This window comes from Sebastes fasciatus, chromosome 9, assembly GCF_043250625.1.
Source record: "Sebastes fasciatus isolate fSebFas1 chromosome 9, fSebFas1.pri, whole genome shotgun sequence".
Classification (NCBI taxonomy): domain Eukaryota; kingdom Metazoa; phylum Chordata; class Actinopteri; order Perciformes; family Sebastidae; genus Sebastes; species Sebastes fasciatus.
Genome location: NC_133803.1, coordinates 11,872,435 through 11,900,094, shown reverse-complemented (window position 1 = coordinate 11,900,094; position 27,660 = coordinate 11,872,435). Strand labels below are relative to the sequence as shown.

The 27,660-nt window shown below is 41.1% G+C and overlaps 1 protein-coding gene across 4 annotated transcripts in view; it reads right to left on the bottom strand.

Annotated features, from left to right (window-relative positions):
- The window catches only part of LOC141773910 (protocadherin-15-like), a 316,265-nt gene that overhangs the window by 109,185 nt on the left and 179,420 nt on the right, over window positions 1-27,660 (bottom strand). For all 4 annotated transcript variants that reach the window (XM_074646072.1, XM_074646070.1, XM_074646069.1 and 1 more), the window contains 5 exons: window positions 21,263-21,412; window positions 18,110-18,303; window positions 16,209-16,341; window positions 14,686-14,765; window positions 5,945-6,038 (listed from right to left, as the gene is read on the bottom strand). In XM_074646072.1, coding sequence (XP_074502173.1) covers window positions 5,945-6,038; window positions 14,686-14,765; window positions 16,209-16,341; window positions 18,110-18,303; window positions 21,263-21,412 — 651 coding nt within the window. The remainder of the gene's footprint in view (window positions 1-5,944; window positions 6,039-14,685; window positions 14,766-16,208; window positions 16,342-18,109; window positions 18,304-21,262; window positions 21,413-27,660) is intronic.

The following is a 27,660-nucleotide window of genomic DNA, read 5'->3' as shown; positions in this document are numbered from 1 at the left end:
TGCCGTAAACGGTAAAAATGAAAAAAGTAAAGTCTAAAAAAAGCTGCTCCAGTTAAAATAAAAAACACTCTCTGAAAATTGAATAATTCTCAAAAATGTATCGGTTATAGATCCGATATATATTGTATATCGCCATATAGCCTAAAAATATCAAGATATTATTTATACGCCATAGCACCCAGCCCTATGTTCAGGGCTTGTTTGATCTCAAACCTCATTGGACAAAGCAAATTCCCCCGAGCGTCACCATTCGTTTGCAGTGCCAATGTGAAGCAATGTACTGCCTTTAACCTTCAAACAATGACACAGTACACACCTACAGTATAGGACTCCTATAAATCAACATAGAAAAATGGCTGAATATGCGTAATCTATAAACTCCCAGTCCACTGGGACGAAGCTATATGCCAACAAAGGTATAAATGGTCTCCTTTTATGGGAGAAAGGATGGGTGGGTTGTGGGAGGAGTTGGCCCATGCAAGAAAAGAAAAAAAACTTCCCATAAGACAGCTGTTTGAAGTTGCCCTGGATGATGAGACAATCTGCAGCAATGTCGCGAAGGAAACGGCCTAGTTAATGTCACCTTCATCTCACTGTCTGTTGGGAATTCCTCCACCATTGTCGTTCTCTTTGTTCTGAGACGTACATAATCAGTCTCTTTATGAACCACTTGACATGGCAACCCATGCTGAAAACCATCACACTTTATGTCGCTTTTGCCTCTTTCACTACCAGGATACAAGAGAACGCAGCGCACCGTCAGTGCGGTGATGGAATCTACTTACTTTTCAATTTCACAGAAGACCCGAAGCCAATTAGCGTCTCCATCCTGGCGTGGGTGCTCTTATCAAAGCCAAAATCCTACCTCTGCGACCAGGAGTGTGATTAATGAGCTGCTATTATTTATTTAACATACATTCGATGGAGCTCTGTGATGTCTTGTCTTCTGTCCTCACTGTCTGAAAGATCCAGAGGTGGCTGATGGTGCTTTTGCCTTTCAAGTGAGAACCCTGGCCAGAAGCCATGTTTCAGGGACTGATGTGATCAGGCTGTTACTGTATGTAGTCCCTCCTCTGAGGGCAAGAACAACAGCTTTATCCAGCATCCCTTTGGGGATCTGAGTCTACTTGGTGGTTATGATTACAGCTTGCAATGTTGAGAATACAAATTGTGAATTGGTCAGGCAGATTAGCAGAATTTCTTTCATGCACTAGTAGATGTATGAGTTAAAATTCAACAAGAATTATGAAAAAGGTTTGTGTGTTCTAAATGGGCCTCTTTGTATTTCCTGTTTCAATGTTTGTTAAAGGGGAACATCACCTAAATTAAGAATTCCAATATGCTATTTCCAAGGCCTAGGAAAGTTCAATCAATATTTATGAACATGAGCTATTCTCTCTCAAAACCAGAAACCAGAGTCTCAAAGTCTCAGACCTGTGTTGTCATAGGGTCTAAAGTCTGGAGCTGCTCCACAGACAATGAATGGGAGACTGATTTTATGGATCCACAGAATGTTTCTTTTCTTTTTTATATCCAAATGAGCTTTATTATATTGTAGTGTTCTCAGTTGTGAAACAGAAACATTTCCCAAGGACCCTCTCATGATCATACACATTAAGCATATGCTTACTACCATTTGTACCCTTTGGAAATTTGTATTCTTAAACTTTTCAACCTAGAAACTTCAGACCTGTTTCATAGTAATAAGAATTCATAGTATGAATTTTGAAAATGGACATAGCTTTCATGCAGTAGCTGACAGGAAGTAATCTCGGACCAAAGCTGTTGCCCTAACAGTGACAGAATGGCAATGAAAAGCTCTATACCTTAAGAGCACGGTTTGCCTCGCTCCTTGTGTCAGGTTCCCATGGTTACCAAAGTTCTGTGCTAATTACACATCCGAATCCCTGGTGTCCCCTCCTTTTCCCCCCCGCTTTCTCCTCTCTGTGCCCTCCTCCTGTGCTTATTTTGATGGTTTCTCTGTCTCCAGCCTTCCTCGCAGCACTCTGTCTTGCTGACTGAGTCCCTCACCTCAACCCTTCGCGCTACACTTTACCCCTTCTCAGTCATTCCACTTCCTTCCTGTTGTGACAGCATTTTTTCCTAACTGTGACATTAAGCCCACATGTTTCAGCCAGTAATTTACTCTGCGGACGAGACGTTTCGCACACACAGAAACACACAGACCATACAGGTAAAGGGTGTCGGCTTGTACTATCTGTCCATCAATCTTAGGACAAAGAGCACCAGCTTGTGGTTACCTCATTCTGTGAGGTGAAGCCCCATCTTACACTGTCTTTATTTATCTGCTCTTTTCTCTCTGACCCTGTCACTGTCCAGCTCCTCTGCCCCCCCCTCCCTCTAATCTAACTGTCATCCTTTGCACTCCTACAGTTCTGAGACACTCACAACTACTGTGACACGCCGGCAGCACATAATGCTTCTTACACATTTCCACTTGACCGACACACGTAGGTGTCTGCCAACGAATGAAAAGGAACTGTAGTTTCTAGAGTGTTTATGTGTGCGCAGGTGAGAGGGGGGCAATCAACATCACTCCGGTGACAGCTCATCAGCTAATGTTCATTACCTATCACACACGGCATCTTAAAAAGGAAACCACATTTCACCTCTGCTTGGAAGAGAGACAGCTGTGAAAACTGAGCCAACTGAGGTGAGGTCTAATTAAATTAAGACGGTTTATATGATTATCTGTTCTCGGTGGGAGACGGAACAGCAAGCATTGCATTCACTTTCAGTTATAGTGTCTGCTGGGTTTGCTACCCTCAAAATCCACTGTTGTCAATGTAGACGCATGGCACGGTCAAACACGAGAGCGACGCCGTAGCAGGACGCAAGTGTTCCCAAGCGCCTATTTTTCAGGGCGCAACAGCTGCGCCCTGAGATTAACTTCTCAGTTCAACTTTTGGAATGCTGCAGCGCACACCACATGTCATGTGACGAGGAAAAACCAATCACAGCCGCCAGATATCTTCTTCTTTCTTCCGTAAATATCAGTCTACGGTAAATATAAGGAAGAGAAGTGAATCAATTTAGTACAAGACTACCCAGAGCTTTATGATTTCACCCAATTTTACGGTTGTGCAAAATCAAATCGCTGTCCTCCTTTAAGAATTAGCTTTGCATAGGGGCATAAGGTTGTGCCGACAGACGATGATCTCGGGGTCGACGATGGTCAGAATGATCGCCAATAGCCAATACCTTTGCCAAAGTCAAGACGATATCTGGCTCTTTTTCACATAGCCTAAATGTATTCAATTATCATTATTATTATTAGTGGTAGCCTAGTGGTAGTAGGCTATTAAATTAATAATAAATTGAATTTGCCCTATCATAGACACACAGACACACACGCTGTCTACGCTACCAAAGGGCGCAAAGAAAGGAAAGACAGAACTAGAGCTGTACCGTATAGTTTAAAGCCCCATTCATAACGTTGAATTATTAATAACGTACAGAAACATTGCGTGCAATAGTCCACCTCACTCCTTCTCTTCCCCTCCTCTTTGTTACTCTCTCACACATAGCGAGTGATGCAGGGCTCAGTCCTGCTGCTTAGTAAATGTCTCTGTTGAAAAAGTCAAAATGTATTGAAAAAAGATAGATGAAATAATTTCCAAAATTCACAGGGTTCCCGATCTGACTATAAAGATGCTCGCCCAACTCTAGCTTTGCATGTGGGATAACCATTGTGTGCAATAGCAAGATACAACACCAGTGCCTCTTTCCACTAGTTTGCAGCTAAATCCATCAACTGAACTTGCTCCTGCTCTTCTTGAACCCTTCCAGTGAACTCTGCCCACCCACTTTGCCTAAAGGATTGTTAGTTCATCTTAAAATAAACTACGATCCTTTGGCCATTCAAAACAATGTGTAACTGTTCGATATCTGTGGAGCAAAGCTGCTTTGATGGCTCAAACTAGCTGTAGGTAAAATACACACCAACAAAATATACTTCTGTCAGATGTAAAGTTTTAACAGCAGATGTAACAGCAGGCAAACTTTTAAACCTTGATGTATAAAATACTTAGAAATACGTATACTTTGTAATTTCAAAGCTGAAACCTTGGTGAGTGAGAATCACTTGAGTTGGAAAAAAAGAGAAATTAATAATATACTGACAGATCTGAACACCAGTCTTGATTAACACCTCTGTGCTTTGGGGAAAAATAACTCTTAACCCCTTCACAATTATGTTCACAGCAGCCCTTTTTTCAATGGCTTTTATCAATCTGTGAAGAAATTCCACGAACAAAATCACAAAATTCTAATTTCCACATGGACTTAAATCAGCAGGCAGCCCTTATTATTCTGGTGTTGCATTGGTTTGGCACAAAGAAGTGTTGCTCCAGACCATAGATTTTATGAATATGTGACAAAAACACAGAGTATTAGTCGGTAATTTTGAGCAAATATGATAAAAAAGTTATTTTTATAAAACTGTCACTATATCCTGACAGTAGTGAATGTGACAGGTAATCTGAAAAACGTACTCCTAATGGCTCCTAACAGCGCAGAAGGAAAACAACCAATCAGAGCCGAGCAATCTCCACGGCCGCTGTCAATAGGCTCGTTCGAGATGAACTGAGTCTCGCCTGGAAAGTAGACGAGATCAGGCGGAAGCAGCAGAAAAGTTACATCCTGTTAGATCCGATCTGTAGGCTACTTGTAGTTTTCAGACCACGTTCGGATTTATGTATATTTGTTTGTAAATATATGTGGAAACGTGCGTGTATCTGGCATTGGATTCTATACTTTATTATTTTTATATATGCCTTGTAAGGCACTTTGTAATAAACCCTCGTTTTGATAAGTGCTATATGAATAACCTTCATTATTATTGTTATTATTATTATTATGATCAACCACACAAGATATGTTTGCTAACAGATGAAAGCTTTATTGCACAACATGAGACTAATATCCTACAATATAGCGATAAATATTACAATTATACAGTAAGTTAAGACTTTCCACAACACTTGGTGTTTGTTGTCAAAACTAAGAGCCAATCAGGTCTTTGATCGGTCGACAGCCAGGCATTTCCCATCATGCCCTGGGTCTTGCAGTTGGTGGACAGCAACTGCGGCTGCCTCGATCTCGTGAGGTTATCGTTGCCCACGTGTGCATGATGTTAGAGCAAGTTGGGATCAAGTCGAACACAAATCTAACCGGCATGCATTGTGCGGCTCGCCTCCAGAGAGCCTATTCACTGCTCACAAAGCTCTTGACCTCCAATCAAACTGTCAAACTAGGCAGCGCTGATCAAATTCTTTAGTTGTAAAATGAGAAAGTTTGCTTTGAGCAGTGCTTGGTTTTGCCTTGACTGTTTTCAACATGGCGGCCGGGTCACAAACTTTCTCATTTTACAGCTGAACAGTACACTAACATATGTTTCTGAAAACATTGGAGGTGAGAAATAGGCATTACAGTAACAAAATCTTGATTCATATTTTGATCAGCGCTGCCTAGTTTGACAGTTAGATCGGAGTTTGTGAGTTTCGGGGGCAGTGATTGACAGCTGCCCAGAGACTGCTCGGCTCTGATTGGTTGTTTTTGTTGGAACGAGGTGGTATCTCGCATTTGCCATTAGGAGCTCTGGGAAAATGCAGAGGAACATGATTTTTTTTCATAGATCATCTGTCTCATGCACTACTGTCAGGATATAGTGACAGTTACATGGTTATAACTTTTCATCATCTTTGCTCAATGTTCCCGACTCCGGCTTTAAAGTCTGTGAGTTCAAACGCGCCGTTAGATTTTCCAGGCTAATGAAGCACATTGGTTCAGCGAGCCAAATTTCCAAGCTAATAAGCTTGTTTGAGAAGATCTTATTTTAGCTGAAGGTGTTCAAAATGTTTGAGGATCACAGACCCCAAAAGAATCTGACCAATAGTGTAATAAAGAGGGTTGTGTGCCTCACCCCTCCAGGGTTGCCGTCGGAGGCTGTGACAATCAGACGGTACTGGTCCGTGGTCTCTCTGTCCAGAGGCTCTCCCAGAAGCAGAAGGCCAATCCTGTAGAGAGGGGTCAGAGAAGACACTTGTATTACTAATACACAATAACAACTTGAGACATTAAGCCAACAACTTCCAAAAAAGCAACACAATATAGGGATTTAGTCATGTTCCCGCATTTGTTCTTTGTGTCATATGAAAATAATTCAATACGGCTGTCAATTGATTAAAATATTTAATCGCGATTATTCACGATTGTCATTTTTGTATCTGTTCAAAATGTACCTTTAAAGGGAGATTTTTCAAGTATTTAACACTCTTACCAACACAAAACAATGACAAATATTGTCCAGAAACCCTCACAGGTACTGCATTTAGCATTACAAAGTATGCCCAAATCATAACTCGGCAAACTGCAGCCCAACAGGCAACAACAGCTGTCAGTGTGTCAGTGTGCTGACTTGACTATGACTTGCCCCAAACTGCATGTGATTATCATAAAGTGGGCATGTCTGTAAAGGGGAGATTCGTGGGAACCCATTTTCATTCACATATCTGGAGGTCAGAGGTCAAGAAAATGTCCATGCCAGTTTTTCCTCACCAAAATTAAGCAAAATTTGGTAGCATTATAAAACCTCCTTCACGACAAGCTAGTATGACATGGTTGGTACCAATGGATTCCTTAGGTTTTAGCCCGGAAGTTGCGTTAACGTGTTATTCTTGCATTAACTTCGACAGCCCGAGTTCATATAAAAGGATTTGTACTAAAGTTTTGAATACTTTATCGCTGATGCAACAGCGGGTGATGGAGAGAGCCGCACTTCAGAGTTTATTTACTTCCAGATTAGACAGATTTATAAAACACGGTTGCTGATAGAAGAGGATGAGTTTTAGCTTAGAGCAGGTGGGCTTTTAAATGCTCCCACTCTGTCTTTCCCTCTCTGTAGCCCGCCTCTTGCTCCCAAAGCACATGGACTACAGACAGAAAGATTCATGCTTCCTTTCCAATGACTGCAACAGACACAGCGGCCCTCCTGCTCGTTCACAAGGTATAATTTGGCACTCTGACATGGCAAACACAAAGTGTGGATGCATTCCCAAGCAGAACGCTGAATTATCTTCGTTTGCACACACAGGCGCACGAGGCATGTGAGCACGAGTGCATACAAACACACGAAGCATGCACAAAACAATTTCAGTATCACACTCGGGATAGGCTGTGCCAGAACTGCAAACGGAAAGGAAAGACGAATGCATCTAAACGCGCTGCCAGATTAATGCCCGCTGCAATTCCCCTGCTGTCCCTTTGCTCCTTCACATTTCTAATTTAAAGCTCCTTTGGCCAAACGGGCCAAGCAGAACCTGACCGCCGCTTCTTCCCTGCCTCTCCGGCCCATAACCATCAAACTATAGAGCCCCATCTTAAACATCTGACAGGCAAATTACAGAAACCTCGATTAACATCGTCTACTTTTCAAAGCACTAGCCCCAAGTTATGGTGAACACATTGCTTTCAATCCAATACGCCTGATGATCGGCGGTTCAAGAGGGCAAACACAGCTTTCTAAAAACACCATAAAAATGCAGCACGCCATCCTTCACCGGGGCGCTGTGCTCATGTTTATTTATACAGAAGCACGACAGTAGAAAATAGGCCACTCAGTGAAGCTCAGTGAAGCTAAAGGTACAGGAAGCTTCGATGCAAATATGATAATGAAGATATACAGTGATAATTGTCATAATTACGGTGATAATGATGATGATATTGATGTTGCTGATGACAAAGATTAGAATGATTAATGCCACTTAGCCAGCCTGGGGAGTTTGTTTCTTATTACAGCTGGAGCGCTGAACTACACTTGAGCGACTGGGTCTGAGAGGTTCACTGATCATGTGCGATAGCGCCCTGCCTCTTCTCCCCAGCCACCGTAAATGAAAAGATGTTGTCAGAGTGACAGGGTGCTGTTAACAACATCGTCTAGAGCGACAATGGTGCAGGTTAGGGGCCATCCATCCGAGTCACACTAAGTCAGTCTTTCATTCTGCTCAGATCATGTCTCTGAATGGTAAATTGGATTTGACGATAGTGCCGGGTGGCGTGGATGATTTACCTCAGATAACTTTGATACGTTAACAATCACTTAAGATTAGGGGTGTAAGAAAATATCAATAAAATATAGAATATTGCGATATTAGATGTTGTGATACTGTATCGGTTCTCAACAAAACTATATTTATATTTAATTAATAGTTCACATACAAACATGAACTTACTCAATACTTTATTTTATTTCCAAAGAGATGCGCCCTCTCAGTGTATGTGCCCTCTTAAAGTAGTGCGATGATGTTGGATGTTACAGGGACTGTGATAAATGCAGATGCATATCCCCCTGTTCTGATTGCTTTAAAAAAGTTAACTTTTTAAATTTTTTTTTTAAACAAATGGTAGTGTGCTCTTCATATTATGACAGTTTTCCTAAAATTAGATTTAAAATATCGCAATATATTGCTTCGCTTACAGTATCGCAATATATCGCAATACATTGAGTCGTAACCCCTGTATCATGATCGTATCACCAGGTTCTTGCCAACACACAGCCCTATACTTAAAGCTCGGGGACGCAGTTTATTTTTGGCATCATTAAGCAATAATAACCTTTCATCATATTGTAATTCAGGTGGTATCCACAGGGTAGGCAGTTTTCTGGAACAAAAGCAAAAAGAAACGCCAGAATTTGGAAATCAAGCCCTCATCCTGCAGCTCTCCTCTCTTCCCTCTCTGTCCTAAGCCCCTCCCACCAGACTAGCGGGGGCATGTGCACGTGCTTCATACAGTAACCAGTACTAGTCAGTCATTTCAAACATCATCCTGCATACAGTAACCTGTAGGAGTACTAGTCAAATATCATCATTGATTATCATTGTGATCCCGATGCCGTTATATTGCGGCAATTCTATGAGAACTACAGTCCTTGTATCTTTGCAAACTTGTGGGCCTGTAAAGCCCTTTGAGATGCCAAACTGTGACTCGAGGCTCTGGCGAGCTACAATATCGGCGAAGCGTTTCAGAGATGGAAAGAAAATGTTGCCAATAGTTCAAGGAACGTCCTCTCTCTGAAATGACCTGTTTTGTCCAAAGGTCTCCCGTCTCAGGCTAGATTTTTCAGAGCCTGAAAACAGAGCCAGGAGGAATTGTATCATTTAAAATGCTTGTGTTGAGTCAATTTAATTAGAACTGACTCTGTTAGTGTTTTGTTCAGAAGTGTACCTTCTTATGAACTCTTTTTCAGTTTCAGTTTCAATTTCACTGTGAAGCAAGACAATCGGCTGCCAACTGGATACTTGCACTGGCACTGAAAAAAGCTCACGTATCAAAGTTGGCGAGGCCTCTAGGTTAGGTTTTTGTGACTTTGAGATGCTACAAAAAAGCTTTGGCACCAAATGGGAATGCTGTCATCAACAAAAAAGAACAGGAGCAAGATCTGTTGATTATAGCCCGACAGATACTGGATTTTTGAGGCCGATACTAAAATTGATATTTCGAAGTGTAAAAAAAACAATTCAATATATTTGCCGATAGCAATTTTTTAAACATAAACACATCACATGAAGAAACAATCTGGATAAAGATCCCTTAGATTTATTTATTTAAATAATTGTGACCAAGAAACTTACTTAATGGCTAACATATATGCTTATACCTATATCTGCAATAAGCTAAAATTGACATGAGGGATTTATCCATCTAGCTCTATTTACAATTGCACTGCAATGTTAAAGGTGCAAAATGCGCGATTGGGAGCATTTGTATTGCCTCCACATGGCTCTCAAAATGCTCTGAATATCGTATAGAGAACCTTCAAACTTCATGTAGGATTAAAAACGGTATAAATAAAGTTCAAATTGTATTGTATTAATATTCATATTTGAGAGTGACATATAGGCTGCTATTCATTTTCAAAAGGATTCCTTAAATTGGTATTATTAAGAATTCTGACAAAACAGTATGTATTGAATTGGACATTTTTATAGTTGAAATTAACTATTCAGTACTCTCTGGTGGACAAACTCTAAAACTGAGACGGTGTTTCTAAATTACTTCAAACACATCTTTGACATTTCTGTATTGACATTTCGTATTCATCAGCCGACACATACGCCAATACCAATACATCTGCGAAAAGCTACATCCAGCTCGTATATTGGTGCGGCTGACATGTATATTTAGTGGGTCATCAGGAGGTACTTTTCCAGTACTTGAATATTTCATGGATCTACTGCAAGCACTATGTAGAGAGTATGTGACACATCTTGGAGTGATCATCAGACCTGGGACTTCATTAGAAATACTTGTTTATGATGTGTGAACTGTGAATGCTCTGAAAGCTCTCTATATAGCGCCTGGTGGCTGACAGACATGGACTCAAGAGTGCGCCCTGCTCACCACCATAATGGTGAGTGAATCTGAAGCATTCCTTTCCTTTTTCCCTCGGGACAACCTGACCCATTTATAAGAAGTTATAGACTTGAGAGCTCATTATTCATAATAGCTGGATTGAGCCGGCCCCATATGTCGCCTGAATCCCAACATGCAGCAATGCGAAAATCTCTTCACTGATTCATATTGGAGTTCTGAAGGGTTGAAAAATGAGAGCGTGACGTATAGGGGCTCTGTATACTGCACACTCATCAAGCGTACCGGCTAATCATTCTTTGATTCATCATGTGCTAAATCAGCACCTGCTTGAAGTTATTATATTGCTCGGGTTGCTGAGAGCTTGTGAAGGGGATTGTAATATTTCTGCCATACGGAGAATGTACTTAAGGAGATGTATCTATTTCAACAAGATTTCTGTCATGCCTGGTTTAAGAGATTACAACGGCAAGGATCGCAGTCCCATTATTTGATTGTGTCACTGTGTTTCTACTTACCGTTACCATTGTGAAAGCATAAAGTAAACATGCCCCCATAAAACAAACCATTTTAACACTGGAGCAGATTTAGAGTAAACAAAAGGCAGGGATCCACTGCTGCAACACAGCTTGTCCTTGCATAGCTGGGAGACTGAGGATGCAGACAAAAGAGGCTTTAATCAATTAGTGAGAAACGTGTCTGGCAGCGTCCTGCATTTTCAGTCTCCCCACGTCGCTTCCCTCCATATTTGCTTGGTTATTTAAGGGTAAAAAGCACTGACCACTTTAATATTTGATGCCTTTTTCTTGCTCCCGAGGAGTGGTAGAGTGAGGTGGGTTTTTTCAAATGCTGATGTTGATTATGAGAGGTAAGGTAAGGTAAGGTAAGGTAAGGTAAGGTACGGTAAGGTAAGGTAAGGTAAGGTAAGGTAAGGTAAGGTAAGGTAAGGTAAGGTAAGGTAAGGTAAGGTAAGGTAAGGTAAGGTATTTGAGGTCCAATTCCTCTCCAGAAATATTTGGTGTTTTATGCCCTGTCTTTTCTCAGACAGCAGAAAGGCTGAGAAGGGTACTCAGCTGGAGAGAAAGAGGAAGGAAGACCTGAATAGAACCAGCTATCAAATAAAGTTTGATCCTCTGTGATTATTTCCACAGAGTACTTCTGAGTTCTGCTCTGCCTATCAGCTTCTGCTAGCTCTGACCTAATCGCCCCGGCTTGGTAGAAATTCACGTGTCTCGTTCTTTTCTTTCGGCTTACATGCACGTTAATGCTATTCGGCAGCGTTGTGCATGAACGTGCTAAAAGAGCGCAATTCATTGAACGTGCTCATGTTATTTCGGTGAGTGGAATATGTCCGTTTGCGACTAATGAGCATGAACAAGAGCCTCGTTAACTCTCGGGAGGCTGGCATGGCAGTGCTATCAAAGGAGCGTAAACAGACATCAGCTACTGTCTTTTCCATCCCTGCCTCCAAAGTCTCAAAAGTGAACTTGACGAGCGAGCGAGTGTTGAGCGAGCGCTCGTTACAGCCCCGTGCTCACAGGACCACATTTGTGCACGTGGCGGTTTTGTTATTTATTCTCATTTGCATAACAATTACAACATAGCAGTCGTTGGCTCCTGAATCTCAGGCTCCCATCAACAATGCTCCTTGAATATGTAAGCCTATCTAAAAAAAGTAAAATCACACAAGTAAAAGCAACCTGAGAATCTAAGACATAAAGTAGTGCAAATTCAAATATAGGGCCAAAATGTAAACATAAATAAATAATGAAATAAAGTAATATACATTTTTGGTAGACAGTATTCTGAATTTAGACAAGAATATAGTAATGTATATGCATATGAGAGGTCATGATAATAATATATATATGTAAGGGATAATGCACAGCGAGCCGGTCATTGTTGTGAAAGAAACCCTGATAGGGCGATGCTGCAGCCCGATGCGAGTAGAGGGGTCTCTCATCGCCCTTAAGGGGTTTCTTTCACAACAATGACCCGCTAGCTGTACATTATAACCGCTTATTACACGGCTACTTACTAAAGAAATCAATATTTTGACACAAAAACGGTCCTCCAGAGTCCGACATCAGAACTGCGCCCATAGAATCGCAGAACGCCGTGATTAACCAATCAGTATTGAGTATTCAACAACGCTGTGTAATTAATATATGTATATATACACACACATACAAATAAATATATAGCCTACAGAGATGTAAACAGTTTGTAAAACAGTACGTAAAGTATATAGAGATAAAGTGACAGTATAATGGTGTAGTGATGGTAAATGGTAAATGGACTTGCATTTATATAGCGCCTTTCTAGTCTTCCGGCCACTCAAAGCACGTCACACTACATGTCAGCATTCATCCATTCACACACACATTCATACACTGATGGCAGAGGCTGCCATACAAGGTGCCGACCTTCACATCAGGATCTGCTCTAAATACTCATTCACACACCGATGGCACAGCGGGAGTAATTTGGGGTTAAGTATCTTTCTCAAGGACACATGCGGACTGGAGGATCGATCCGCTCTACCTCTGAGCCGCAGCTGCCTGATGAGCTCAGGAGCTCAATAGTTCAAAAGTCTTGTATATCCTGTGGTATGAAGCTGTCCCTGAGCCTGGTGGTGGGGAACCAGATGCTGAAAATAAGTCTGAAAGACTAATTAAACACCATAGCATCTGACCACTTTAAAAGAAAAAAAAACGGAAGACATTAAAGTGAACTAGTTAAATTTTTGTGACTGTGACCTTTTCAAAATTGTGAACTATGAACGTGAACTAGTTCATTTTAATCTGTGTGAACTGAACTTTCGGATGACATATGAAAGAAACTTATCCTGTTCACCTCGTCATACTACTGAGCAATATATTAGTGCCTTGCAAAGTGTAACCAATCACTCAACAATAGACCTCTAATCTAAGATCCATTTATGTATGTCGTAAATATAACAGTTAATCAATGCATTAATAAAAGAGATTGATGCATATTGGCTCCTATATTATTATTACTCCCCACACTCTCTCTCTCTCTCTGGACCACTCAGGCTGGAGGGGCAGGTGGTGGAACAGGTTGATATCTTTAAGTACCTGGGCACCGAGATCGACCACCACCTGTCCTTCACACAACATGCGGACGGGATCAAAGGCCCAACAACAGCACATGTTTCTCCTGGGGAGGCTGAACGGTTTTAATGTCAGACAGGACATTTTAGCAACGGTATACCGGTCACTCATCGAATCATTCATTGCATTCAGCGTGTTACAACTTTATCACAGAAGAGGTTTCTTCCCTTTTTCTTCCCGTTAAAGCAATACAGATTGTAAATCCTTTTGACGGAAACTTGTGATTTTCTTTTCAACTTGGTTCTTTGGGATTCTTGATAGCGCCAGCAGCCAGCGCCAGTATTAATAAAACAAAGTCATATATTGGCTAATGCATCAGCCAAAACCAATAATAGGTACGTCAGCATCTAGTCCCTACCATCACAATCCCTTCTCCTCTCATTCCGTCTTCCCCACCACCATCACTCGCTCTGGCAGTCTGTATCATCAGAGGGAATCTAATGATTATAGTCAGACCCTGCCTAGTCTGTTTGAAGGGCCTCTTCCACGGCCGCCACAGTGAAGGAAAGAACACTGTGTCTACTGTTTGTCCAGCCTTTTCACTTGAGAGAGCATGGAACACAAAAGCCAGCCACCGATAAACAAGCCATTGTACACGACAGCTTTGTCTTGTATCTAAAAGAAACCTCAATAATCTCTCAAGCTGATGTCAGAGTTTGAAGAGTAGCCTTCAGAACTATAAAATAATAATAATATAAAACTCTAGTTTTCCAGGGGCTTGTTACCATCCATCCATTTTCCATACAACTTTCCTTTTCAACATGCAGTGGGACAGAGGTGGGGTACACCATATAGTATATAGGCAAACACATTCACACCAACAAACTATTTCCAGTCTCCAGTTCACCTACAATCACCTACATGTTGTTGAACTTTGACCAGAGACCCTGGAGGAAACCCCCGCAGAGACAAGACGAACATGCAAACTCGTATTTGTTATTCTCATTTTAAAATCATGTTATCAAAGGAACTTATCATAAAGAAAAATTCTGTCGATCAATAATTTACTAGCCTTTCCATCCATTCATATATATATATATATATATATATATATATATATATATATATATACACAACCAACGTTCCGTAAATGTAAGCCTTGGAGGGAATAAGGGGCTCGTCTGTACTTGAAAATTAATACATAATTATCTGGACTTACGTTTCAGAGAGGTTGAAGACCTTCTGGGAATCCCCACTCAAAATGCGGTACGTGATCGGGTCGTTTTCTCTGTCTGTGGCCTGGGGGGAAGGAAAAGAAATGCAGGTTCTTGAAGATCAAATGGTGCCATTAAAGTTGAAGGCTATGAGATATGACAGCTGAGCAACAAGGATGCTTGACTGGAGTGAAGGTGAGCGTACTGTATGCTGGGGAGTGAAATGTGAGGGAGAAAAGGGAGAAAATATGTTGTTGCCTAAAACTACAATATACTTTAAAGGGTAACTTTGGTATTTTTTCAACCTAAACCCTAAATCCCCATGTTTTGTATCTAAATGATTAATGGGTACAAAAATGTTTTAAATTGGTCCAGTATTGAGCGAGGGCAGGTGAGCAGCATCTCCGGGTACATCCCAAGCGTCTTATATTTGTAGTTTCCTTGCTCCTCGCTTGAACCGAAAGTTGTTCTGGTGCACCATCTTGAAGACCGTCCCAAAGCTCTTATTTCTGCACGGAGGAGCAAGGATCGAGGCGCAAGGAAGGTTCTTCCTTGTGATGAGAGGAAAAATGGGAGAAATCCCATTGGCTTTTTGTCGAGGGAACCAGTGCGATGCTAACTTTCTGGTTGGGCTACAAATATACATCATCCCTGCCGCAATATATTAGTCAGTTAGACACAAAAACATGGGAAAATAGGGTCCAGGTTGAAAAATACTTAAGTTACCCTTTAAAGGGACTGTTTGTAACTTTTTACACATATAAATCTACCGGGTCGGTGTCCCATGCGCGCTCGAATATGCGCGCTCGCATGTGGCTACGCGGTTCAGACCGCTCCTCTGCCTGCTTGTCTTCACTCACACAACTTGCGTGTTCTCGCTCCACCTCACGTTCATGCACGCTCACTACACACTGCAGAAGAGTTAGTTTAGCTCTGAGAATATCTAGTTAATGGATGTTTAGTGGATGTTTGTGCAGAAATAACTGCTGTAGCTCCTCCAGACCAACAGAGGTTTCCCGTGTCTTGTGAAGTGATGGGGCTCCGCAGAGAGAAACGTTATCGTCTCCAACCGGGTGCCGGTGTCTCCCTGCGGGCACAGTCGGAGACAATTACGTTTTTCTTCCTGCTGCAGCGGCTGAAGCAGCGGGGCTGAAGCAGGAAAAGCCAACACTAGGATCAGCAGTGATTCATGGAGAGACCTTTGTCTGGTCAGCTAACATTACTGCCAAGCAGGTAAATATAGAGTGATATTGTGGTTTTAGCTGACGTGTGTCGCCTCACTGTTTTGAGCGATACTCGTTCATGTCTATTTAGAGCGAGCAAGCGTGAGCCCGACGCTGACTTTCGCTGACTTAACGGCCACAGTTGTCGCTGTTAACAAGCATTTCTGAAAGTTACAAATAGTCCCTTTAACAATGTATTAAAAAAGTAATCTCACTGTAGCATCATACCAAATGCCTCCTTCAATTTCACATTTTCCTATCTGCATGTGCCTTGTCTGTGTATGATTTGTGGGTTAGTGACTCACCTGCAGATTGAGCAGAATAGCTCCTATCCTCATGGCCTCGCTGACTTCAAGGTTGTAGGTGAGGAGAGGGAAGCGTGGGGGGCTCTGGTTGTTGGGAGGCAAAACTTCAATGTACACTGTAGTGATGGAGCTCCTGGCAGAAAGAAAAGCACACATCAGCCCACTGACAGCGCCGTGGCAACCTCAAGTACCTTGCCCACAGCATAGTAAAAAAGGTTCTCACAATGTATAAACCTGATTGCAGAAAAGGGAACAGAAACTCAACAGGTTTTGGTCGCATTTCTTTTACGTGGGATCTTTATCTGGGGCACATCTGGTTTCTTTTTTTTTTTATATTCTTAAGTGTCAAAAACAATACAAGCCTTTTATTCATGATTTGTTCATGAATGAAGAATCTGCATGCTTAAAATCAGCCTGCTTGTTTTTAGTTGTTCAGAGCAGCACACATGAGAATGGAACTGACTGTGTTGATTATTTATTAATTCACTGTGAGACATCTTTAGTTGAACTGTTATAAAGGTACACGTACATGTACTTGAAGATGATCCGACGTGTAGTAGTAGTAGTACATTGTGTCAATACGTCAATCTATAGCCCGCTGCTTGTTTTAATCCTGGGCAGATTAAATGTGTTTTTGCCAGTCTTAGTTTTACTTGATGAAATCAAAGAGGCCAATTATTCCACCCTCAACTACAATGTCTTATATAAAAGCTGAACTTTTTTTGCTTTTTGCACAAAATTCTTTGTTTTTTAATCACAAGCTAAACGGGAGACAATGTACGAAACATCTCGTACCAGAATCTCTACAGTGTCCGATGGAACAAGACCATCTGTTTTTTGACTCACAACAGCTTGTCAGAAATGATACTTCCTCATAATTCAGCCTAGAGAAAACTTTCCGTGTCATCTAGAAGCTAACTTATGAATTTCTATGATTACACATATTGAATTAAATAAGACTTGTAAAACAACACATGCTGGTAGCTCTTCTGCAGCCTTGAGGAGGAACAAAAATTAAACTGACTGCCAAGCCCTGTTTCCACCGCAGGGACTTTCTCCCAAAACAAGGAACCTTCTGAGGAACTCATTGTGTCTTAATTACGGTCTTATGTAAGGGACATTTTATGGGGTCTTTTTACCCCACAAAAAGGCCATGGTCGAGGAGGGGTAGTACTTTCTGAAAGTATCGGAACTTTTGGGGTGGAGTTTTTAGGGATGACCATTGCTTCTTGGTCAAGCACACACACAGCACCGCTGCTTCAACTCGTGTACCGCTTCATTCATAAACAAGGAAGAACTCTAGTATCGATTTAAGACCATTTTAGGACGAGGAGAGAATATTTCTCTTTGTCTGATAACAGTGAAAGTAAAGTTAGGCTCAGCTGTCGGCCTCCCGACTCATTAAATAAAAGATAAAGAGAAAAAAGAGTTAGAGAGATCGTGAGGGCGAGCGCTAACGTTAGAAGAAGGAGACAGCACGGTGGTGCTGTGAATGAGAGGAAGAAAAGTTCTGAAAAGTTAAGCAGAAATAAATAAATATCAAACACTCAACAGATGATTAACTGTGGAGACAGAAGGTCATAGTTTCACTTTCCTCCTCTGCATTTCATTCATTCCATCCAACGTGCATCAGTAAATATACGCAGCAGTAAACATCGACGTCGCAGTGAGTTTTATTTTTTTCTAATGTTTATATTTTTCCAATGTGTTTTTTTGATGAAACAGGCAAAAAAAACAGAACTGCAGGTTGCAGAGTGTGTTTACTGCTGTGACCACCAGCAGCCCTCATCTCACGTCATTTTGCTTTTTCATACGTCAGCGAACTAATCTGCCTAATCTCCACAGGTCTTTAGACCGCGGTGGAAACGCAGACAACAGGGAGCTACCGCACTGAACAATACCTTCTCTGGATCTCTGGTGCATTGTCAGCGGCCCTGACAGTGAGTGCGTAGGATCGTCCCACAGTCAAAGTGACACCCGGCGCCACAGTGATGCGTCCAGAGCGATTACTAATGATGAAGTCTCCCTGGGCGCCGGCTAGTATCTCATAGGTCACCAGACCGTTCAGTCCCTCATCAGCATCTGCTGCTGTTAACTGGGAGAACACAGGGAGAGAAAAAGACAGACAGATTATAATATGTTGATATTTCTATCTGTACTTTGTGGTTTTGCGGAGGGAGTTGTGCACAGCTGCCAGCAACATGCTTACTGAACCAGTCATGCGGTAAATATTTCTCAGCAGGGGTTTGTGACTGACTTCAGTCAAGTTGCCAACCCACAGCAGAATCCATTTTGGTGCCATATTATCAACTAATAGAGACATGACCTTTGTTTGTATAGATAGGAACAAATGGTTGGCATTTAGCTGAGAGTATACACACTACTGACTTTTTCCGCTGCGATATCTTCACTCCCAGGGATTGCAGTTTGGTAACCTTAATGATCAATAAAGTTTAGATTGGATGGAATTAATTCCTTTCATGCAAGATGGATTACAAAGATGTGGAAAGATGAAAAAAAGCACAATATAAATATATGCCTTGCGTAGTTATCAAATGAATTAAGCAGTCACAATTTCCCAAAAGCCCATTACTGTATTTAGGGAATCCCGCTGTTTGTAATTATGAGACCTCATGGTGTAGTTGGCTCTTTTTTTTTTATCTTTAAGGCCTTGAAACTCTAATCCAAGCTGCCCAGACCTCCTTTTTCATGCTCCTGACGTTGGAGTAAAAGCTGTAGCATCAAATAAGCAGCAGCGTCCTCCGGGGGGCCTGTGGCTCTCATAAACGGCTTATAAAAATCGGTTAAGCGCTCGTACCAGACACTCTGTGACCCCTGGCCTCATTTCAGGGAGGGCGAAACGGCTGATTTTTAAGACTGATTAAACTTGACCTTTTAAGGGTTTGACATTTTTTTTGGAGAGGCTGCGCTGAGAGGACAGATCAACTGAAGGACATGCTCCGACTACCGAATACGAGACAATGAAATGATGGAACTCCCCACCTTAATAGACACAGCAGAATGGGGTTATGGATTTACATTTAGATTCACTGTGTGTGCATATATATGTGCCTACGCATGTCCTTACGCATGTCCTGTGCATGTGCATGAAAGCTTGCTTTAGTTGGTTTTCAGTATGTGTATAGGTGCGTCTATGAAAAGAAAAGCCTTTAAAGCCAGCGCTCTAATGAAATCAAGTAAACAATGGGCCTCATGCAGCAACACTCTTATATTCCTCTTATATTTACTGTAAGAGAATAAATAAGAGAAGTCAACTCCAGATGCACCAAATATTCTTAACCATCCAAATCTGCTCTTACCCAGGTGTGCTGAATGATGAAATCCATTTGATCGTAATTGGAGGTGTGTGCCGATTTTTTATTATTAGCATAGGTAACGCCCCCTAAACACCATATAAGGACAGGTATCGTGCCGTGGGCAAATACTCTGGCATATGCCCAAGAATTGGAGAGATGCAAAAAGGCTGTAAGAAGAAGACGGACTAAGATAAGATAAGATAAGATAAGATAAGATAAGATAAGATAAGATAAGATAAGATAAGATAAGATAAGATAAGATAAGATAAGATAAGATAAGATAAGATAAGATAGATGGACCATGGAATGCATCTGAACGGGAAAAAAAACATAGATTTTTTGATGGTTCTAAAGATGGTCTTTCCAGATATTCCTGTGGTGTGAGGTATGTTAAGAGTGATTTTTACATCCCCCAATTGGCTCGGAAGTCCATCTCCGTCGGATTGATTTAAAATCGTAAAGATTAAACATGTTCAATATTTATGATCGGATTTCCTGTTGTGTTTGGGGAACCCTGAGGACAGCCGATGATGCAGTCACGTGGAAAAGAACGATAGCCAATAGCTGTTAGATAGATTGTTAACTGAGGCGGAGGGACAACAACTGCCGCTGTGGCGGCTGCAGCTAATGCATGGACTAATGCAAAACGCAAAGCATAAAGTAGTAAAATGGACCTCAGAAATGTCGGACCAACTTGTTAATTTGTGGCAACAAGACAAGTGTTTATTTTACGGGTCTCCATGACTTCATCCATCCATACTTTGTGAATTTTCAGTACATAGTAGTGCCAAAACTAACATCGCTAATTCTTCCTGCCCGTTGTCTGACATGCTTCTTTACACTAAAGTCACACTTGTTAGCATAATATTTCCATTTTTTTTTTAGTCCAGGACTCTTGTTCATGAATGGAATGTGTTAGTGTGTTGTGTGCTGTTTTGACCAAACCGTTTCTCACCACACACTATAGGAGAATAAACTGTTAAATTGAAGATAACGTGTCATTATGTGTGGGGTCTCTCACATTTTCAACATCTGTTAAGATTAGAAAAATATTTTAGTGTGGGCCAGCCATTAATTGGGATCAATGGACCAATAGTATTTCTTCAGCACACAAATTTAATAATCCAATCATAATTACTCTAAAACATTTAATAATTTAAATTGATTTACTGTCATATTATTTTAAAACTTATGTTTCCTTGCGTTCCTTCAAATTTGTGAACTGTGAAAGAGCAAAAATAAGAAAACATTGGTGAATCTCAGATGTCAATGGGTATTACTAACAAATTGTGGCTACAAACAAAAAGGGGAGGGATTTTTGTTTGTATATCGCTTCCTGCTTGAGGCCCAATTCTTACAATTTATCAAAACATATAAAATCCTGTTTTAAAAATCCATTTTATTGCAAGGGGAAAGATTGATAAATGGTTATCGTTGACAATGAATTTACTTCATTATGAAAGCAGCTGATCTTCTGGGTAACAGGTTTCCCTGGCGTGCAGTGCACTGAAGACGGAGTGAAACATCCTCTCTGACTTGTCTGTCATGACTGCAGATGAGACGAAGGGTAACTGGGCACTGGATTGGTGTGGCTGTTTACTTTGAGCGTGAAAGAACATGTGCGTGTGAGAGATTCTGCACGACGGGGACAAAGACGAAGGCGTAAAAGCAGAGTGCCGGAGCGAGAGACCAAAAGAGAGGGAGTAAAGGCGAGAGAACGATTGCTGGATTGATTACCTGTAGTACCGTCTCCCCCGGCTGCATGTCTGTGAAGACTTCAATGCTGTAGGAGACCTCGGCAAACGTGGGCGTGTTGTCATTGGCATCAATGACCAGGATGTTGACAGTTACAGGGATACTCTGCTGGACGCCATCTGATGCCACCATCTGTAAACACAAACAAGAGAAATACATGTTGTAGCTTTAGAAAACTGAAGACAAGTAAACAGAGAACTGTTTTTTTTATTCAAGCTTATGCTTTCAGGACTGTTTTGCATTGATAAGACAATGCGTCAAACTTGTTTTTACCACCGCCATTAAGTCACTTACACTTTCCCTGTTTATTCGTCCATTTTTCATTCCCTTAAAGTTGGAAATGCCTTTAAGGAGATCAGAAGAAGGAGCTTGTACAAAGCTTGCCTAAAGGACAGTTTGCAAACTGAGCAAACTCTGTGTTTATTTGTCCTTGGCGGCACTGATCTCCAGGACTTGGCAGGGAGAAAGAAAATGCATCGAGAAAAACAACAAATGAAGAGGAAGAAAGAGGAGATCTAAACAACAAGTGTGGCAGCTGCAAAAAATACATGTTTCTGTGCGGGGAAATTGTTTTCCTTCAAATATTTGCACTATGTGCCAAAATGGAAATGACCATCTTGCTGTACATCAGGAGGGTGCCTTTAGTAGGAGCTAAACATGCACTGTGCTGTACAGAAACACGCAATGACAAGACAGCAGCTACTTTGTCTCCAATCAAACGGCGTCTCTGTTCTCCAGCCAGCCCCAGGAGAGAGACGCCAGACACATTTTGGGAGCCAAGAGAGAGAGAGCAGATTTGGATTCTCATCACAACTGTATGTATAGACACTCCGTACTTGTACACATGTGTCGACACAACTCTGTACAAACACATGTTACACAGAACAGATGTAAACAACGTAACGCCTGCCTCCTCATCCCTCTCAAACACACACACCAACAGTAATAACAACTGACACGAAAAATAAACTATATAATCGTTGAAGGCTGATATTTATCTAAATTGGATCTCTCTCTCTCCTTCCAGTCCAGGATGCGCAGAGAGTAATTATGAAATTGATTTGATGCTAGCGTTTACGCAAAGCAAAGATTTCTCTCAATGACATCTCTGAAATAACATCATCTTCGCAAAAGCAAAAGCAGAACTTTCAAAGCCTCAATGCCGTTATCTAATAAACATTATGTTAACAAGCTTTTAGCAAACACATTCAGAAAGCATTGGATTTAATTAAGATTATTTCTACAAAATGCAACGTCTATAGTCTAGAACAGACCTGGGCATTTTACGGCCCGCGGGCCACATCCGGCCCGTTGGCTGTCCCTGCCTGGCCCGCGTGAGGTCAAGTAAATTAGAACATAAATAAAAAAATAGCCCTATTTATGCTGTGCACGCAATACGGCTGTGTGCTTTTATTTTGAAAAGGTTTTTTTATTTACGTAGTCACGCATGTGCGTGACTACGTGACTACGCTAAACAGCTACATGTGATTCTGGTATGCTAAGCTAGCCCTCAACATGTCAGCCCACGGCAGCAAAAGAAAAATCGATACCGAATGCCGCATTTTCAACAAGACATGGACTGCTAAATATCTATTTACAGAAGTCAAAGGTAAAGCCGTGTGCTTAGTTTGTGGTGTACAGGTCGCCGTGTTCAAGGATTACAATTTGAATCGCCACTACGTGACCAAACACGAGGAGAAATACAAGAACTTGTCTGAACAAGAGCGCGCAAGGGAGTCGGATGCTTTGCTAGCTAAGCTGCAAAACCAACAAGGACTTTTTACTAAATGTTGCACATCCAGAGATGCAGCTGTCAAGACAAGTTATGTCATATCCCACAAAATCGCTAGAAAAGGTAAACCGTTTTCTGACGGGGAGTTTATTAAGGAGTGTTTGCTGGACTCTGCTGCCCTAATATGCCCGGAGAAAAAGGGAGCTTTTGAGAACGTGCCCCTCTCGCGACGGACTGTAACGAGGAGGGTTGAGGACATCGCGGGGAATCTGGAACTTCAGCTGAAGAACAGAGCGGTCAGCTTCGACTATTTTTCCCTACCACACAGCTGTCAGGTGGCTCAGCCTGGGCAAAGTACTGAAAAGTTTCTGGGACCTGAGAAAAGAGATTCACGAGTTCTGTGTGAAGAAAGGAAAGGACATTCCACAGCTTACAGATGCAGACTGGATTGCTGACCTTGGTTTTGCTGTAGATGTGACGGCACTAATGAATGAACTAAATGTCAAACTGCAGTGCAGAGGCCTTTTTGTACATGAAATGTACAGCGCAGTGAAGGCTTTCATGAGAAAGTTGCAGCTTTTCTCAAGCCAAATGAAGGACAACATTCTCACCCACTTGCCAACACTGAAGGAAGCCACAAAATCAGCTGATCACCTCGACAAGTACTCATCCATGTTAGAAGCACTGCATGGTGAGTTTTCAAGGCGATTTCAAGACTTTAAAACAGTTGAGAGTGAGATGCACATGGTTTCTTCTCCCTTCACCTGCAGTGTGGAGAATGCACCCAGTGATGTTCAGATGGAACTGATTGACCTGCAGTCTGACACACTTCTGGCAGAGCACTTTAGGTCAGTCTCACTACTGGACTTCTACTCTTCCCTCAAAGAGGAGAACTTTCCACACGAGGAGGCATGCTCAGAAGATTCTAGTCCTCTTTGGATCTACCTACGTATGTGAACAGACATTCTCAGTGATGAAGTTCAACAAATCCAGATACAGATCCTCTATCACTGATGACCACCTCTCAGCTGTCCTTCGCATATCCACCTCAGACATTCAGCCAGATTTCAATGCACTTGTTCAAGCCCAGAGCAGGCTGGATTTTTCCCACTGAACAAGTAAAATGAACTGTAAAACATTAAAAGCATTTATTGCTTTTTGCATCAAGTTGACAATTGCCTATCTTTAACATACTGTAAAACACCTATTCAGTATTTGGGAAGATTAACATGTTAAAAATAAAATGAAACACTGATGCAATTATTGTTTTTACTGTTTATTACTTCTATAGAAATATTTTCCTATATGACCTACACCACAATTTCATATATTTATATAAATATTTACAGAATATCCTTATTCTTCTGATTACCAGTAGCAACTAATCAAAAATATATAATTTAATGCTTTTTACAATTAAAATCAATTAATCAAAATTAATACTGAGCAGAATTAAGTTCAAGTTATTGTTGGTTCGGCCCTCCAACACAACTCAGGTTTCTCATGTGGCCCCTTGTAAAAATTAATTGCCCACCCCTGGTCTAGAAGATCAGTTAGAGTTGAAGAAAACATTCATGACTCATGAGTTTAACTCATTGTATTGACTCGTGTACTCATGCATTGAACTGGCGGTATGTAAGCGCTTAGAACCAAATACACAATCACTGATGTTACGCGCGTAAAACAGAAGAAAATACACTTAAAGCCTAAAAAGACGCTTCAAGCCACAGTTACACGGTAACAGCCTGTTAGTTCATGTTAATAGCTCTTGTAGCATTTCCTATATTAAAATATGAATTCACGATACAAACTCTGATCCAAGTATTACACAATGTGCTCGTCTCAACTTTTCATGATTATTGTGGCCAAAAATGTCACGTTAATGGCGCTAAATATGGGCTTGGGAGCATTTCTATAGCCTCTATACGGCTTTCAATATGGCGACGGCTAGCCGGTGGCTCGCAGCTAACGATGCTAACAGCATTAACACTGCAAACAACGGCGAAAGTGCTGACAGAGATAACTGTGTTTATCTGAGGGGGAACCGGAGGGTGGGTGCTACGCTTCCGCGACGACGGCGCCATCACTCGGGACGGCGTTATCAGCTGTAACCGCCGTATAAGAGCAGTGCAGAGCAGTGCAGAGCAGCGGCCGGAAGCTAGCCACTGGGGCACGCTCACATAAATGAACATGCACTAAAAGCATGCGCAGCCGGCCTGGCTAGGTCAGTAAAGCGAGAAGAAGCTTGGTTTACGATTACAAAGTGGACATAGTCACAGTCACCCATTAGTTTGTGGACTATCGTATCGAAGCCTTGAGTTTGCCATTTTGGCCGTCGCCATCTTGATTTTTGCAACCAGGAGTGACACGAGAGGGTGGAGCTAAGGACAACCGAACGTTGAATAAGACATTTTTAGGCAACAAAAGTGTTAAAATTAACTTTCATGAACTGAAAACACATTGTTAAAGCGTTAAAGTTGTAAGATGAAAACACAGACAACTTCCAGACCGAACAACACCGTGGTAGTGACCTGTCAATCACAAGGTAGCCACGCCCTAAAGCATCCCCTGCTTTATGATCTATTTGACTCTAAATGGGACCATAATTTACTAAATGAACATCATGCTGAATTGAAAAAGACTTGAAACTAGAGATGGAGACCATAAACTCATGTTTACAATGTTTACTGAGGTAATAAATCAAGTGAGAAGTAGGCTCATTTCCTCATAGACTTCTATACAATCAGACTTCTTTTTGCAACTAGAGGATTTTTCCCCTGCTGGCTATTAGAAGGAATGAAAATGTAAGCGTTGGCTTCACTTTTCAGAAACAGAGATTGCCCACTATGTAAAATCGGTATTGAACAATCACCCCTGCAAAGCGGAGGAACACTCTCTCAGCTCTCACTGTAATGTGGAGTCACAATAGATCCTGAGCTGCTTAAAATGCTTAAAGGAAACAAAAACAGCATCTGAGATCCTCATACCCCAAACAAGAGAGAAAACTATACTAGACAAGAATGGAAGTAGTAAATAGATAAAAACATAAACACAATAAATATATCATACCTTCATAATTTGCTGATCCAAAGGGTCCAAACCAACCCAACCAAACGCAGCATTACATCTGAATCTACAGCGATCCGAATCCTGCCTGCTCAGAAACTCCTGCACTCTCTAGGGAACCGTTCCCACAGAGCTCACTGTTGGTCTGCCGATGCCCTCTAATCCAGCAGAATACTCCTGGATGGAGGGAGCTACTGTATTACTCAAGATGCTGCCTTGCCTCTGAACAGCGCAGAAACAAGTCACTTTGGTAAACCCGTCTGTTGACGTCAATGTAACAGCAGTAAAACAGAAACTCAAATAAGCCCACTAAAAAGCCCATACAGCAAGAAGATTAATAAAACATTATAAAGATGAAGTTACCCACTTCAGAATCCTAATGGAACATGAAGGTAGCTGCGGCGTTCACTGAGACTGAACCGTCTCATATATCAGAGGATTAGAGAGTTCCCACAGAATATACTCTTGATATGTCTCTTTAAAAGGAATAGTTTGACATTTTGGGAAAATTAGCTTTTTTTCTAAGAGATAGTTGAGAGTTTTGTTGGTGTGAGTGCTTGAATGATTTGTATCCAAGTTTTATTTTTACTGTAGATTGTATAGATACAATTAGACATGTATTTGAAGGTGGCTGAGAGAGCTCAAGGAACAGAATCTGAAGAACCACAGCAAACAGATAAAACGCAAGCTAATTAAGAAACACATTCATCAATGACAGCACTTAAGGGACATATAGAAATGTGCTGCACATACAGAAGACACAAGCAAATAGAGTTTGCTTTACAACAACAGAACTAAGTTACAACACAGTATAAGTTTCCGGGGGGAAACTAAAAACTGGTGAGCAGTGAGCATGCTAGTAATTGACAACAGGCTATAACGCTAGACAAACAGCTAATATCTCCAATAATCTGGGGACCATACAGTCAGAATGTTGAGACTAAAATGAATATGTTAGCTCATTTTCAAAAATCATTGTCAAATTGTTGAAGTGTTCATACTTTTTTAATGTTGGCCAGACATTTTCATTATGCTCTGTATACAACTTGCTTTGTTTGTGTTTTCTGTATGTGCAGCTTATTTCTTTATGCCATATATGCGCTGTCAAACTGATGAAGATGTGTTCTTCATTTGCCTGTGCTTTGCCTACATGAAGACATGAGTTTTCTAAACCTCTTAAAAAAACTTGTGTATATTTTCACTTAAAATACATAAATAACTACCCAAAATTAATCAGGACTTGTTCCTCAACCATAAGGCTTATATGCATATATTTGGTCTCATTTGAAATGTTAGAAGCTAAGGAATATGAATAAATTGTAAGTAAACTAAACTATATTACTGTGGAGATTACAATGGAGAAGCATCATCAAGATCCCATAGACAATGGTGCAACTGAATGTTTACAGTAATAATATAATTACAATACTATTATACCATAATAATATTTACAGTATCAAGCTCCACATGGTATAAAGTAGAGAGTCACACAAGATAAAAGTCTTTTTTCTGACTGAATGTACAAAACTATTTCAGTCTGATGTGCTTTCGGTTCACCTTTGGATGGAAATTTGTAAATTCA